Source organism: Corvus brachyrhynchos, unplaced genomic scaffold (genome assembly GCF_000691975.1).
Source record: "Corvus brachyrhynchos isolate BGI_N302 unplaced genomic scaffold, ASM69197v1 scaffold20, whole genome shotgun sequence".
Lineage (NCBI taxonomy): Eukaryota > Metazoa > Chordata > Aves > Passeriformes > Corvidae > Corvus > Corvus brachyrhynchos.
In genome coordinates, this window is record NW_008235735.1 from 172,123 (window position 1) to 188,495 (window position 16,373).

Sequence of the window (16,373 nt, forward strand, 5' to 3'; positions counted from 1 at the left end):
TCGCCCCTTCTCGGTGCCGGTTCCTGCGAAGAACCCAATATTGAGGACCTGAAGAGCTCGTCTGGGCATTTCCCCCCCTTGGCTTGACATGCTGCCTTTTGGAGATAAGACGAGGTATTTGCTCACTGTTGTCACACACTTCAACAGCGGGACTTCAAGTTGAATTGGAATAAATTCGGCTATTTTTAGAAGTGGGGTCAGGTTTCCATTTTGAATATTTTCCGATAAACAAAGCAGTGGGGATACAGAGCCCGGGCGATCTGCAGTATATCTTAGCGGGAGCTCGGGTTAGTAAGTCTTGCGGTTGGCTCCTCGGACGCGCCGTCTCCGCGGGCTCGCTTGCCCCTCTCTCCGCTGCGCTCCCGCTCCCGAGCCGCTCGCACCATCTGCTCACCGCTGCTGGTTTGCTTCTTTCCCGAGTCACTTAGCAGGGATGGATGCCTTCTGAATGAGGTTTTGCTGCTGCTGCTCCTCTCTGCATGGGATGGGGCGGTAAGAAGAGAAATCCCCATTAATAATTGACTCGCCAAGAGCTAGAAAGCTTCAGGGGTCACCTGCTTGCTTGTGACCATCTGTCAGGCAGTTCCCTTTCTTCTGCTGCTGCTTCCTTAGGTTCATTTAACAGGAAGAAAAAAATGCCTTTAGAAATGTCTTTTAAATGTTAGTTTGTTTTTTGGTTTTTTTTTTTTAAGGCTGTGAATAGGTGCAGGATGTATAGATGGAAGTAGTTAACCTTGATGCTCTCCAGAACACTAGTGCATGGTGTGGCACTGAAGGGCAGCTTGTTTGCCCAGGAAATAGGGTGTTAGCAGGTTTGAGAAGTAGCATTTTCCTAGTTCAGCCTGTCACACTTTCTTTGGAAACTGGATGTAGTATTGGACAAATAGGAATACTAATTAATAGTAACCACTGTGTCAGATTTCTTTTACCCATGGGCAGGTTCGGTTAGACTTTTTTTTTTTCATGCTGAGGCACAGTTTTGTGTTTGTACCATTCTGAAAAAGGCAGTAGTTCAGAAAACACAATTCAGTCGAGTCTCCGTGATGGCGATGCCTCTGCAGTTAGAGATGGGTTTGCAGGAAAACTGTTGACTTTTGAGTCCTTGCTTGGCAACAATTCTGTGATGTTTTTGAAATGATGGAAACATTGCAATTGTCTCAAAACTCTCTTCTCTGCTGTCTTGCATGGAATGTTTTTTAGTCCTTATTGTATAAATAGAAAACTATATATAATAAGGAATACCTATTTTATGTGTAAGTTTGTATTTGAAAAGACAAATGACAAATTACTTGACTATGTGAGTTCAAAGATGATAGCATGTAGAGCTAAGTAGTTTGAAAGAACTGCTGTACTTTGTAAAGAGGTTTAATGCTTCACTTGGTAGTGTTATTTAGAGCTTGAAAAGAGAAAACTATAACATCTAATACCATGCTTTGTTTTAGCTGAATCTTTGTAGAGCAGCTAACACTGAACAAAGACTATGCTGTTAATGTTTTGCTACTTAGCATTATATTTACTCCCTGAAGTAAAGCAGTGTTCCTTGAGCTAGTTTCAACTCTCTTCTAATCAGAATTTACTGCTTCTTTTTTTTTTTTGTTTTGTTTCATAATATACCAAAGTTCTCACAGATCCTGAAAGCAATAGACCAAGAAGTTAGTTAATTTAGTATCTTGCTGAGCACAGAGGCATATTTAGCTGCACGTTGTGAGGCACAATTGCTAATGGATAGTTTCTGTATCTGTTTCTCAAATATTTCTGCATAGGAATAGAAAAAGATCACCAGCTCCATCACTTATGACTGTATCATACCAGCCGTATTAATGATCATATTAATGAGCTTTGAGTTAGAACCTAATTTAACAATTTTATAATGAGTGTTGAATAGTTCATTTATTTTTTTTCTCCAATTAATTAATTCCCTCAGTGTTTTATATGGTAGTTCTGTCAGTAATTTCCACACACAAAGAAGTTTTAGTTAGGTGTCTAAATAATACTTATAATATGTATGCTTTGTGTGGTGTTACACCTGCAGATTTTTTAAAGTATGGGGTTAGGGTCCTTATCTCATATAATTGAATAGTTGCCCCCGATCCAGTTTGCATAGGGCAGTTTGGTATCAGTATCTGTTGTCATGGTTTAAATAAAAATTGTATTTTCTGGCAAGGTGGCACTTTAAAACGTGTTTCTTTCTATTCACAATTTGTTCATAAAATGACAACTGTTGAAGTCACTGTGTTCCCCAGTCTGTTCTGGATTCTTGCAGAGAAGGGCTGCAGGTCTGCTTAACAGGTGTGCACCTGCATTCCTGTCTGCCCTACAATGTGTTGTACAAGATGAGCACATTCCAAGGGCTTACATCTCGTATTTTGATCTGCAGTGCCTCGAGGTTGGTAGTGTCTGCAGGAAGGCCACATCCTGGCCTCTTTCCAGGCTGGGCTGGCTTTATGGATATTCTCTGATAACACTGCATTGATTGAACTCCACCTGTGCAGTGCGAGGCTACAATTCTACTTTAAATCCTTCCTCCTTTGAGTAGGTGAACAAACTGGGATCCCATGAGTAGGAAGGTATGGAATCACTTATTTATTACTTTATTTCGTCCCAGGGAGACGAGTGCTATGTGGAGACAATATAAATAGCTGTTATCCATGAGGTGCTGTTCCAGGATGATCAAAGTGCAGCACAACAAATGGGAAGTGTGTCACCAGCACACTCGGGGACGAGATGAATTTGGTTCACTCAGTGAGACTGTACTGGCTGACAAAACTTCTGGCTGGAGTTTGGTACTGCACACCTAAGGGTCATGAGTTTTTAAATGCCAAGCTCTGACAAAATTTAAGCTTTTTTTTTTCCCCAGCTCTTGTTGTTTTTCCCCTTCCAAAGTTTTCGAATTGTCTATCATATTCTGGCTTTCCAGAAGCAGAAACATTTTCAAGTAAGGCAATTCTTCTTTGTTTCTACAACTATAGTTGTTCTAACTAGATGCTATAAAGGTGTAGTCTGCAGGTTTTTGGGGTTTTTTTGGTCACATTTATGGCTAAATTCATTACCCTTTTTGTCTTCCTGAAGTTTTATCTTTTTATGTTCTTTTAAAAAAAAACAAGCCATGCATTGCCATGCTCAAACATCGCACTTACTTCAACCCACTATGGAATATTTCTGTATTTCTGACTTCCTGTTTGTCCCTACTTTTAAAAATACAGGAGTGATTCTCTCTTAGTGCTCTTTGCACTCAGAAGACTGCCAAAACAGCCAAGGTAAAATTTCTCCTCTCGATTAGAGGTAACTGCATTGTTACAGGCAGTTTTTGTCTGATTCCCTAAAAGTATGGTGTGACGAAAACAAATTATTGACCCAAATCTTGTATGCCTTTCAGTGGAAATAAGATTATTTTGTTATAAGTACATCTTGGCTTATTAGCAGGTTTGAGAAATATTTACAAATGAATTTAGGTGGGGTTGTATTTGGAAAAATAAATGTCCTTAACAGCATGGTATTTCACAGTGCTTCACTGAGGATTCCAGAACTGATGTTTACTGGGAAACTGTGCTAAAATTCAGATATTGCATTACTTGAATATATCAATTACATTCATTACTTTCAAAAAACTCAAGCACAGTTGTTTGGGGTTTTTTTTTTTCCTTCTTGATGGCTGGTGGACAATCAATCTGTAATGTGCTGCCTGCGGTACTACATTACTCAGGACATTTGCCTTCCAGTCTCTGTCTAGAGGACTTTTAAAAACGTTGTTCAGTTTGAGCCAGCTATCTGAAGTGTCGTAATATTACGTGTCATATGCATTCTGTGCATTGGGAATGCATGTGTGCTTAAATTTTTGTAATTGAATGAAAATTCTGATTTTCAAAGAGCTGTTGGAGGTTTTCTGCACTGAAATGTGCTGTGGCCTATGTTTTTCTTTAAAAGGTATTGCATACAATAAACGTAATAATCCTAAAAATGCACAGGTATGAGCCATATGCACTCCTAACATGACCTTGGTAAGTGGACAGTGGGCTTTGAACTTCCATGATTGATTCAACAGCTTTCTACTGGGGGCATAGAATCCTGTGCTGATGGTTGGCATATGCTGAAAGGGTGCTTGCTTTTCTAAGTTACCCAGCGTGAAGCATTTACAAGAGGGCTGCAAACCCACTGATTCTTGGGACCATGGCTTGAAAACCACAGGAAGCAGTGGTGTCAATGCAGGGGATCAGAGTATTTTCTCCCACCTACTTGGTTTTATTGGATGTTTACTGAGCTTTTCTGAGAACTGAGTACAGGAAAAAAAAAATCAATTTCTGTGAAATCTTGGAAAGTTTTCTTGTTGGTGTAATGATGTTCATAGTTATGCCACTTATAAATAATGTATCCATATCCTCCCTTATGCCTTTCTTGATAACAGCAAAGTTTTAAGATCATCCCAAAATATTTTTAACTACTGATGCAAAAAGCATTCAGGAAGGTAAGGAATGTTACCCGTATTCATCAAGTTGTAAACGTGATTGAGTACTTCTGGCATTTGTTGTTGGAAATGAAGTGAGGTGTGTGCTGGAGTATTTTGGAAACAATCTCTTAAACAGCAATTACTGCAGACTGAAGAAATTGTCATTTGAGAAACGATAAGAAACCACTTACTAGCAATTTACATCTTAAATTCCCCCAAAGCTCTAAACTGAACTTCTGCACAGAATTTTTGGTGTGAAGATGAACTAGTTAGCAGAAACTGAGAGGCTACAAGGAGAATGTGCTTTTACTCAGTTCTGCTTGCCCTAGGTGATAAAGAAACAAACAGGTTTGCACAATACATTAATTAAAATACACTGGTAAACCTTAGAGGATGGGTAGAAAGTAAGATGGAGTGAAGTACTCTGACAGTTAACATCCCTTTTTGCCTCCTTCTGTTTCAGGGTAACTACTACCATATAACAGTATAGTTTTGATAATGCCAATAGGCATTGAAATCTCATTTCCATCGTTGGGTGGTTTTTTGGCTGTAACTGGGCAGATTTTAGAGAACAGGGTCAAATTTCTGGCAACTGGGGAGAAAAGTGGAGCTGAGGCATATATTGCCACTGCAGAAGACTCAAGAAAGTTCAATATTTCTTTGATTTCTAAATTGTAGAGGTTCATGCAAGTTCTGTGTTAGGTATCTGCTGCAGAATCCTCTTGTGAGGAGGATTTAGGCAATACATTCTTGACTTGAACTAATATGCTACCACCTATTATCATTTTCCCCATTAAAGCATTTTGGTTTTGTCGTGGAAAAAATACATTTAATAAAACCACAGTATAGAAGCATTTATCTTCCTTACTGGCAAAGAAACATACATAAATTTACATCGAATACTTTCTCATTTATATGATTTACTTGAAGAAAACTATATTAAAAAAAAAGGTTTTAAATACAAAAGGAGCTATTTGTGAAGTGCCAGAAAAGAAGCCCATCTCAAATAGCCCTCGTGGATAACACAATGGTTGTGATTTCACATTGGGTCTGGCACTGAAAATATAGCCACAAAATATATTTGCTTAGTAAAGGATATATCTTTTCCCACTTATTTGTGCATTATGGAGAGCTCACCCCAGCAGAGAGAGCCGTCCCAGAGCCTCTGCACCACTTAAGTCATACTTAACCCCTGGTTTAGGAATTTAAGGGGAACTGAAGTTGTGCCGAAAGCTTAGGTGAGGTCTCCAAGCAGGTGTGACCTTACCTCGTAATCCATCTTTCACTAAAAGTATTGATATTGCTTTCCACAACAAAATCATTTGGTACCTACTTATTTTTAATTTTTTTTAGTTTGGAGCAAGAAGCAAACATATAGAGGAGAAATAAAGGTCATGTTTTAGAATTTGAACTTTAATCCCTGAGGATTTATTCTGTCTTTCTTTATAGTGCAAATAGAAAGTCTCTTCTGTGGAGGAAAGGATTCTTGTAAAAAGTGAAGCTTGCATTTAGGTTATTAAAGAAAACTTGAAAATAGCCAAGAATAGCCTGTCAGTGTTAGTTTTCCAATTTGAGTACTTTTGCTACAAATAATAAAGCAACCTCTGCCCTCTATTAAAAAGAGCATTTAGACAAGATGAAAATTTCATCATTCTAAAAAGTTATTTCTGTCTCTCATGAGCATAGTTTGAATCAAGAATTCATGTTCTAAATTAAGAACTGTATTCAAACAGAAGTCATTTGTACCACTTGAAATGTTTAAAGCTAAATGTATGCTAATATATTTGACCAAGTTGGGCTAAAAAACTGGCAGTGTCATACTTCATATTCCAGAACTGCTTGCCTACCACTGTGAGAAATGGCATCTCCACTAACTATAATTGGGAAGGGTTTAAGAAAAAACAACTATTGTTTTTGTAAATCTCTTCTTTTAGTCAGTTTGAAAACACTTCTGTCAGTTTACTGTTTCCATCTAGTGAGGCCTTATACAATTTATTTAAATATTTTCACTGCTAGGAAAGAGACAAAACCACTTAGAATGTGACTGTGAAATAGGACGTGCTAGAAAGAAAATGGGAAGGCAAGTGTAATATCCAAATGGCTTTGCATTTCAAACTCATTTGCTAAAACATAATCGTTTTAGAGTTTTTGCTAATGCTTCAAATGATTTCCATGTCTAAATTATGTCAAGATGCTGGAGAGAAATTCGAAGACATCTAGTGGTTATTTTATGGAAGGCAATTGAGAAACTAGTTACGAAGTTCAGCTTGAAATATTGTTGATTTCAACACTGGCAGGGTTAGGCCACAGGAATTCAGACACTTGAAAGCTGGCATTTTCTAGCTGGCAAGTTTGTAATCCCTCTCTTAAAGTGTGTTATCAGTAACTGTTGGTTTGAATGAAAAATTAGCAGAACAGACCATGCAACTACTAAAACATTACGCATTGTATATATGAATGGTTTGAGAGCAACAGAAAATGGGGAATTATTTGCTGTTTCACTGGAAGCTTCTTATCGCTGTGTTCTGTTACAGAACTGCAAGTGTTACGCATTCTTTGTGCAAGATAAGTAACATACAGTTTTTACTGTCACTGTTGCATCTCAGTGTTACCTTTGCATTCTGTTTTTTGCACATTTTCTCCAAAGGTGCCAAGCAGTTGTGCTGAACGGTCACATTGGTGTGTTCTTACATAGGCATCGTGGTTATATATGTGTAAACAAGACAATCACAATCTGGCTGTTAATATTTAAACATCTTCACTGGGTTGGGGTTCTTTTTGAGAAGTCTGCTGTGTACTTTGAAGATAATCACAGTGAAGCAAAGATGGGTACAATAAATTATTTAATATTCCCAGTGTATGAGTAGAATAGTGATTAGTGTTGTCAGTGTGATTTGATGCATATGGCACAGGAAATACAGCAAGGTTCTCTTCAGCTCTACTTGTGCCCTTCTGCATGACCTGGCTCAAGACGTGTTGCCTGTGTTTTCTCAACCATCTTTCATCATGATTTTCTATTTTTATTGCCTATAAATACTGAAAACTTCATGCTCTAGGGACAGGTCTACCTTCTGTGCAGCATTTAACAAGTTGGGGCCAAAGGAGTCTTTCTTAATTCCCCTGAAGCGCACAAGGTCTTGTGAACTGCAGATTATGTGTGCTTGTATATAAGCAGTGATAGAGGGAAGAACCATGCCATTTTTTTTTCTTCAATGTTTTGCCTGCCATTGCATTTTTATCCTCTTCTTAGCACTGTCTCTTCAAGATTTCTCTCCCATTTTGTCGTCTGCTGATGAAGTCACCAGCCAAATTCAGCTGTCACTGCTGTCATGTTTTATAGAGGAAAGATCGGATTTGGCTGATAGAAAGGACTAAAAAATGGTTACTTCATATTCTACTATTCCTGTTCATGAACTCTGGGATAAATTACAGCTTTCTTGAGTGAAGGTTCATATTAAAGGATCATATTGCAGTAAAGGAGGCATGCAGGTCATGAGGAATGGATGCTGTAACTCCTCAACATGCAGTGATTGCCACGGTGGGATAGAGACACTGCGTCAAGTTTAACTGTCTGCATGGATCACTATGGATCCGTATCTGCTCCTGCAACTTCTAAACTACAGCCAGGTCTTGTCCTTACAGTCAGCTCTTGACAATGCCAATGCTTCCTGAATACTGTTCACATGAATAGTCACAAGTGTTTGTTTCTTCCTGCAGTCCTTTCAAAATGACATCTTAATTGTACATGGCACTCATTGCTAATTTCCAGGAACCTCACTTGTGGCTCAGGACATGTCTGGTGTCAGATATCTGCTGAGCTAATTCTGTGCTATGAGACTACTTGTGTTGGTCATAATACCCTTCTTGTCATGCATTGTTAAATAGGACTGAGTGTCAACAAGCAAATTAATGTCAAGACACTGAGAGATTTTAAATAGAGTTAGAATACGTCAGCTCATGCGAAATGCTGGTTCTTTCACCCGTGTGTGTAACTGGGTGAGTAAAAGGAGCTAAATAGTTTCCTTGTTAGAAGAGGCATTTGGTAAAGGTCACTGAACACTGTTCTTTTTCCAGTTGAATCTGAATGGCTTTCCTGTTGCTCAAAGTAAAATGCTTAAATGGTTTGAAGTTGAAAACGATGCTTTAACCAGTTTAGTTAAGGGTTTGTTGTTAATCTAAAGAGCTTTCTGAGAATCACACACTATGTTGGCAAGTTACTGAACCATCATCCAAGAGACATTAAAGGACAAGAATATCTTACTCATAATTATGCAGCTCCACGTATAGTTCTGTTCAATGTTTAAGAGCTTCATAAAGCATGCAGATACCCAACAAGTAGTCAGTTCTTGTTAAACTTAATTCCTTTCATGTGAAAGGTTTTTCAGCTATGGTCCACATCCCTCAATAACCTTCATAAGAAATGTATACTTATTTTACGCAGTAAAAAAGCAAGAGAGTAAAAATTAATAATCTCACGGCCACCTGTTTGAGAACAGGTATTAGAATTCAGAGTACATTGTTCTTACTGATTGCTACTCCTACACCATTAAGGCCTGGGGAAATCATAGAACAACACTGCAGAATAAATAAAATGACAGGTTTCAACTGATCAAATTTCTGCTTTAGCTTTTGCTTTATGCATGAAGGGTACAGGATTATTTCTCTGCCTTGCATCTTGTATCAACACATCCATGTATGAAAATTCAGTGTAAATCAGGAGAAGGGAAAATGATAGCTTTTTATATTCTCCTTTCCTCAGGAGTAAGTAAGCAGTGAATCAGATTGCTCTGCAAATTGCTGTTGCCCAACAACAGTACAGGCTCATGCCTGTGCATTTTCAATTACATGGCTTCTGGGCCTCATCATTTGTTGGAGAACGCCCTCCATCTGGTACTATGTTATTACTGTGACTTTTCGATCTTACCTTCCATTAATGCCAGTCCTCAGTGCTCAGAAATCAAGTCAGCACACACATGAATCTGGGTCAAGCCACCAATCTTCTTTAAAACTATCAATTATTCTATACCTACCTTCTTGTGTCTGAGGTTTAAAGGCATCCAGCTGGCATTTTCAGGTTCTTTTCTGCAGCCTTAGTTCTAGACGGTAGTTTTGTTTTGGAGAAGCTAAAATTTCCACGTAATTTTTTATTTTGAGGAGATCAGAGTAAAACAAAAAGGAGCCCTATATAACACATGTGCTGACAAGAGTTACCAGCACTGATTTTAGAGATTGTACTGTATTTACATACAGATTTTTGTATCTTTAGCTTTTTAATTTTCTTCAGGATATTTTTGGTCATTTTAATCAAAAACTTTTACTCTTTCTCATTCAGTTAAATAAATGAAAATTCCAAGTGCTACCAAGTGCTAGCTTCTTATTTTGACTCTCACTGAAACAGCTTTTGCAAATGTGACACTGTCCTATGCAAATCATATTATGCATTGCACTAATAAATGGTCACAGTCTCCACATGTAATGTTTATCCTGTTTAAGTACTGTAAAGTAATATTGTTAAAGTCAAATTTCTAATAATAAGTTAATTGTTCTTTGCTTCAGTGCAAGAAACACTTGGCTAAAGTAACTCCACAAAAAATTGGCATCACTGCTTTAATAAAGAACAATCATTGGTAGTTTTTAATAATTCAGCTTTTTATAGTATGTTTGCCTACAGTTGAGGTCTCCACAGGATATGTGATTGAAAAAACTCTTTCAAACTTTCCTAACAGAAGTCAAATAAGTTTGCTTTTGTGAATGGCTTGCTATTAAAAATAATATTGTTGGACTTTAGATTTTAATTGATCACTTTGCTTTGAATTAATGGTTAATTGTGCTTGCAGTATTGCATCCTACAACAAAGATAAATCGTGCTGTAAGGAAAATAAGATTGTTGTACAGTGCTTTTCATATGTAACGTACACCAATGCGTGTAACTGATCAGTGGCTGACTAACCTGACTCAGTTCCATGGTTTCATTCAGCTTCACTCTCAGAATTCCTGTGGTCTGCTGAAAAAATAAAAAATATCCCAAATTTAAAACATGACCACCATGAAAGGTTTCCAAAAGATCAGACTTGTTAATAGGATTTTTGCTGTTCCTAGGCTCATATGTTATGTAATACAGCAAAAACCCATTTCTTCTGAGAGTAGGGCATGTGCTGTGAGGAGTCATCAGCGCTGAGCAAGTGAAACAAAAAGCCCTGTGTATAAAAAAATCCAACCAAATAAAAGACAAAAAGAAACCCGAACAAAAACCCCTCCAATTTTGAAAAAGAAAATATTATAGTGATAAAAAAAGTATATTAATGTTATGACAATATACTGTATTTAGTGAGGACATTATTAAGGCTGGCTTCCTCATACTAAGTTAATTTGAGAAACACGGTTAAATACTAGAGATGCATGGTATTTTTTAATTGGTGATGAACTCTTAAAAATACAATTTTAGGGTTATTCAGTATTTGGGGTTGAGTTAGACAATGAGCGTCATCTGCAAGGAAAGGAAATAGGGGAGATGCATGAAAACAGTCTGTTCTTTCACTATTTTGAAGGGGGTTGAATTGGAAATATTCACATTTCCTTGACGGTTTTTAAACAAAACTTTTATGCTTTGAGTCCAACCAGCATTTTTTATTAACTTGGAGGGCAGGGGAAGCTTACTTAAAAACAGTATATTGGCAACAGAAAAATAGGAAGGGCTTCAGGTGATTGACAGAGAGAATTAAAGTTCAAAATTATCTTTTTAGAGGTTAGGAACAGAAAGTTTTGTCTTCATATGAATATATATATGTGTCTTGTACAGAAATGGAATGGGAAGGACTGGAACTTTTCAGTCGCAAAATTACGGTGTAAACTTCTGATCTGCATTCTGAAAGCCACAGTGTAAGTGGTCCTCCTCTGCTCTATTCATAATTTCCTCTAGGCAAAAATAGCTTCTTTTTTATGGGGCAGAAAATGTTAGTGCTTAATCTGGGCTAAGTGCTGCGTAAAATTGGAGAATATTGATACAGAAGAGCCTAAAGGTGCTTCAATGTCCTCTGTGTGAAAAGGTTTAGTTATCCTCTTCACAGTGTCAGCTTCCATTGTGCGTTAGAGGATTTTCAGTTCGCATCATTCACTGTATTTTTGGTTTTGTTTTACAGAGAAATGGTTAATGCATGGTTTGCTGAGAGAGTTCACACCATCCCAGTCTGCAAGGAGGGAACCAAGTCCCAGAGTGAAGCCTGTGCCTGTCACCAGCCTGCTTGTGCTGAGACCACCAACTCTGGAACACCAGCGAGGAAAATCTCTGCTTCTGAATTTGACAGACCCTTAAGGCCTATTTTTGTCAAGGACTCGGTAGGAGCAGTGAGCTTCCTCTCTGGCTCTGACAAGAAGGAACAGATGCCTCTGCAATCTCCAAGGATTGAGACCAGTGCAGGGGATCAGTGTTCAAGACTATTAGAACTTGTCAAAGATATTTCTAGTCACTTAGATGTCACAGCGCTTTGCCATAAGATCTTCCTACACATCCACGAGCTGATCGCAGCCGATCGCTATTCCCTGTTCCTGGTATGTGAGGACAGCTCGAATGAGAAGTTTCTCATGAGCAGGCTGTTTGACGTGGCAGAAGGATCCACCCTGGAAGAAGCTTCCAACAACTGCATTCGCCTGGAGTGGAACAAGGGCATTGTGGGTCACGTGGCAGCCATAGGGCAGCCTCTCAACATCAAGAATGCCTATGAGGTAAGCCAAGGAAATTTGTCTTCAGCAATTCTTGAAAAAAGAAGAAGCCACATTAGCAGCTGCTGGAATGTTGTCATTTTAGTCCCTGTATTTGGAGCCATATTGACTTAAAGTGGTCAAGATGCAAACCTGACACCATGGTTTTGGTTATAATATACGTACTACAGACACATGTGCATACAGAAACATGAAGCAAGGACTAAAAAAATCAGAGTTCTATTGAGGTGATTATTCAGAGTTCAATATTGAGGTGAATAAATGAAACAAGCAATCTGATAAAAGCAAAACCACTAACCACATTCATGAAACAGTGTTCCTCTGTGCGCCCATCTCTCTCAGTTTATTTCTGTAATTTCTTGATAAAAATTAAATTGGGGATGGTTAATCCATCAGTATTTTATTATAATGATGGTCTAGGCTCAAATAAAAGGCTTCTCCTAGGGTTTGGGTTCTTTGTTCTTTATAGCAGTTGTCTTCTACTGGCACTCATGTTCCACACAAACGCTTTTTTGTTGTTAATACACCAATAGTAATGACTTTATGTAATTCTTGGCTAGCAATGGAACCTTTGTTATCCTGGGTAACAGTCAAATCAAATATTAAACTTCTCTTAATCTATAAGCCAAGGAAGAAAAAGAACTGGTCTTTAGGCTAGTAGTCTAATAACTGTATTTTTTCTTGTCTCAGGATCCAAGATTCAATGCAGAAGTTGACCAGATCACAGGGTATAAGACTCAGAGCATTCTCTGTATGCCAATAAAGAATCACAGGGAAGAGGTAAGTTGCAATCTTGGGCTTACTTCATGGAATACTATTTCCAGTCATGCTGATGCTTTGAACTTTCCTTAGCTGGCAGTCATCATCTTCCAGTATAAAACCATCCTTTTTTTTTTTTTTAAAAGACTGCTTACGTTTGTTTAGACTGTAATTTTATCTTATCTAGTTCAGTAATGTAAGCCAAAGGGAACTGTCAGGAAGAGTTTAATCCCAGATGCAGCAGTAGAATATATGTATTTAACTCTAGATGTGCTGTTTCTGCTTCCTGTACTCAAGTATCTGTCAGCATTAAAGTTCTCTGCACACTTACTGGTCTATCTCAAATTGTGATTAAGTTACTGTACTTCAGCTTAGCCTGTATCTATATTGCTTAATTCAGAGGGCACAAACTCGTTTTTATCATTGTCGAAAAACCTGATTATTTTTACACTCTCTTAACTCAACATGGTTCCTAATTTATTACTTATGAGCTAAGTCTTTGACATCAGGCATTGAAAAACACATGGTGTTGATGTGATTCAGAAAAGTCATCCTCAAGTCATAGCTTAAATCACTCCTAATTTGAAACAATGCTAATCTGCTCACTGAACCCTTGTCCATATTTCCTGTCCATGCTGCTTCTCATGGGAGCTCTCTCATCCTGTCTCATGCTATTGCAGTAGGAAGAGTTCTTATTATGGGCTAACAACATCTTCTTGCCTTGAGTATTTGAAGAGTGAATTCAGTAAAGTCCATGAAAGCTAGTGAATGGGGAAAAGATGTGATCCCCTCTTTGTCTTAGAGAGTAAGGAAAGTATGGCTCGATTTTCTTGATCCTGATGGCCTTCAGCCACATCACCACTTCTTAGAATACTCACAAAATGTAAGGCTCTCCACACAGTGTGTCAGAGCTTTGAAATGGAGATTTTTCTCTCCTGGAATTCATTTATTTTTCAGAACATTTATAGTTTGCTTCCAGACAGCTCAAACTCCCAAAAAGAAATGTTGCCAAGATTGATTTGAAGACATCATACCTTCTTTTTTCTGCTCTTCCATCTTTCACTCCTCTTGTGGAGTGTCACCTTGACTTCTACTGCACTGAACCTTTTTTTTTTTAAATTATGTGAATTGATTAAACTCCTGCATTAACTTGTTTATTGAATCTTACTCTAGCTGACCCAGATGATCAGCCAGTATTTCCTTTCTTTACATACTGAAAATTTTAGCTTAAATTATTTTGTTCCAGTCTTCCAAGGACAGCACTTGATCCTTTCCTCTCCCACTCCTGCTTAAGTCTTCCCCTTTCGACCTGGCAGCAGCCACTGCTGGCCCTGGGCCAGTGGATGAGCAAAGCAGATGCCGTGTGAAGAGCTGTCAGGGACCAGTGGTCCATGTCAGGCTGATGCAAGGCTTCCAATTTCACCCAAGCCATGCCTTTTTCTTTTTGTCAAATGGAAAAAGATTATATGCTCCATGGAACTGGGAACAGAAATGAGCTACAAAGCCCTGCTGGCTGGAGAGTGTGGAAGTGCTCACTTCTCACCAGGTCCTGGTGGTGGGTGGGGGAAGGAATAAGAGCTGCAGTCTGTTTGTCCAGTCCACCATGACTTAAGGGCTGAATAAACCTGCAATGGGCCGTGTCTTCAGCCAGCTTCCTCCTCCTGAGTGCATCAGCAAGTGGAAATGAAGCAGGAATTTGTTTATTTTGACAAGTTCAGCCAACCTGAAGTTTGAGGAGTGTTAGACTCATAGGCAATAATTTGAAGGTACTGAACTGTAGGATTTCTTATGGGAAGGGATGGCAGTTCCTAATTTTTTTCAGAGTTTTACAGTCTCTACCAGAAGGTATTTCTCATTCTTGCTGTAACAAATGACTGACATGTTTTTGGAGAGACGCTGGAGTCAGTGAATCAGTCCTTAATTTTCCATTTGCATTCTGCTGCTTTTTCTGTTTAAAAATCCCCCAAACAACAAAACCAGAATACTGGCTCCTCCCTATTAAAATAATAGATAGATAAAATTTAAAAATCCCCAAAGCCCCTCTAGAAATACTCAGGCTCATGAATGCTGCCTTAGCCCAGGATGTCAGCAATCACAGTGAAAAGATGATTCTGGAAGTCATCCAAGAAGCAACACTGAGAAAGAGGAGCAACTGGGGCTTTCTGTTTGTTTGTTTAGTATTAGTGCTGTTTTTTTAAAACAAAAGAGTCAGTAATTGAGAGGAGGAAAATCTCATGCTGATTACTAAATCCTCTGGGCCTGCTGAAGTATGGAGATTTTTCCAGTAGATGTTTTTCACATTTGTCTACATTTCCACGAGGCATGTGAGAAACCAAAGTCTCATTTAAAAATAACAGCTAGTAAGAAATTCCATAAATGAAAAGAAAACAATTGGATTCACAGAAGAGTTCACAGGACCCAGGAATTAGTAACAATGAGACACACTGCAGTGCAGTAAGAGGGCTTTACCTTTGCACAGACACACATGAAGAATAGAATTACATCAACTTAATACTAAAACAACTTTTGTTAATCCCCTGCTCAACCTATTCTTGCTGACACAAATGCCACAGACACGTTGCATTTCAGATGCAGAAAACTCTGCTGATCATGTCCTGTAAGATCAGCTTTTCTCTTCTGGTGATTCTTCTGTAAGAGCAGAGAACTGTATACAGTTATGTAGACATTAGTAGGTAAGAGGTGCTGCTTAGATTATTGATGTGCATCAGAGAACACAGCAAAACCTTCAAAACACACTGAATTTTTATCCTCAGTAGTACAGAAGTGATGAAAAGTTACTATTGCCCAGTTTGTGCCACAGAGTTACCCTGGTCATTTCTTGTGCAGGAGGAAACTGGTACTGCTGGCACCAGGCTTTAGCTGTAGCTGTTCACCTGAACCATTCCAGTGCTATGGGGCTTTTCAGAAATCAGGGCCTTACCACTGCTGGCAGAAGGCCCAAGTGTGGGGCAGTTCAGCACTGTGTATCTCAAAAAGAAGCTTCTCATTCCTGGTGTGTCCTCAAGCCTCTAATTCTTCAGAAGCTCCAAATGGTACTGATTTGCTTCCTAGAGCTCCTGTAAAGTCAGTAAATGCAGTGGCACATTCCTCTGGTGTTGTTTGGTCTTGGATTCAGAGACCCAGGAAAAAGCATTACAGAAGTCGTTGCAAATAATTATCACCTAGAATGTCTCCATATGGTTTTGTAGACACTTGTAAACAAAGTCATTTCGACAGGACTGGACAGGGAATAGAAGTCCTTGCTCCATTCCTTAGCTTAAACCAACTTGTGGAGCTCTCCAGAGCTGATGGAAGACTCTACAGCTCTCCAGCAGGTCTGGAATACCTGGAGAATGGATGGTCTCTGAAGCACAGAGCCACCACAGCTACCATACAACATCTCCAGGAATGACACAGTTTTCTGTTATTGTTGCATTTTTTTCTGTTTGAG

At 38.6% G+C, this 16,373-nt stretch overlaps 1 protein-coding gene and 1 long non-coding RNA gene across 10 annotated transcripts in view; one reads left to right on the forward strand and one right to left on the reverse strand.

Moving 5' to 3' along the window:
* Nucleotides 1–16,373, reverse strand: part of LOC108446133 — a 115,400-nt gene that overhangs the window by 56,679 nt on the left and 42,348 nt on the right. The window contains exons 4-5 of one of the 2 annotated variants that reach the window (XR_001861258.1): nt 10,395–10,448; nt 391–475 (exon numbers count right to left, since the gene is read on the reverse strand). This is a non-coding gene — a long non-coding RNA (uncharacterized LOC108446133). Of the gene's footprint in view, nt 1–390; nt 476–10,394; nt 10,449–16,373 lie in introns of those variants that run through there. The other variant, XR_001861250.1, reaches the window with a different exon arrangement.
* PDE5A (phosphodiesterase 5A) overlaps nt 1–16,373 on the forward strand; it is a 106,988-nt gene that overhangs the window by 56,084 nt on the left and 34,531 nt on the right. For 6 of the 8 annotated variants that reach the window (XM_008632048.2, XM_017731362.1, XM_017731412.1 and 3 more), the window contains 2 exons: nt 11,584–12,166; nt 12,854–12,943. In XM_008632048.2, the coding sequence (XP_008630270.1) occupies nt 11,584–12,166; nt 12,854–12,943 (673 nt within the window). Of the gene's footprint in view, nt 1–6; nt 115–407; nt 493–11,583; nt 12,167–12,853; nt 12,944–16,373 lie in introns of those variants that run through there. The other 2 variants (XM_017731597.1, XM_017731538.1) reach the window with 2 other exon arrangements.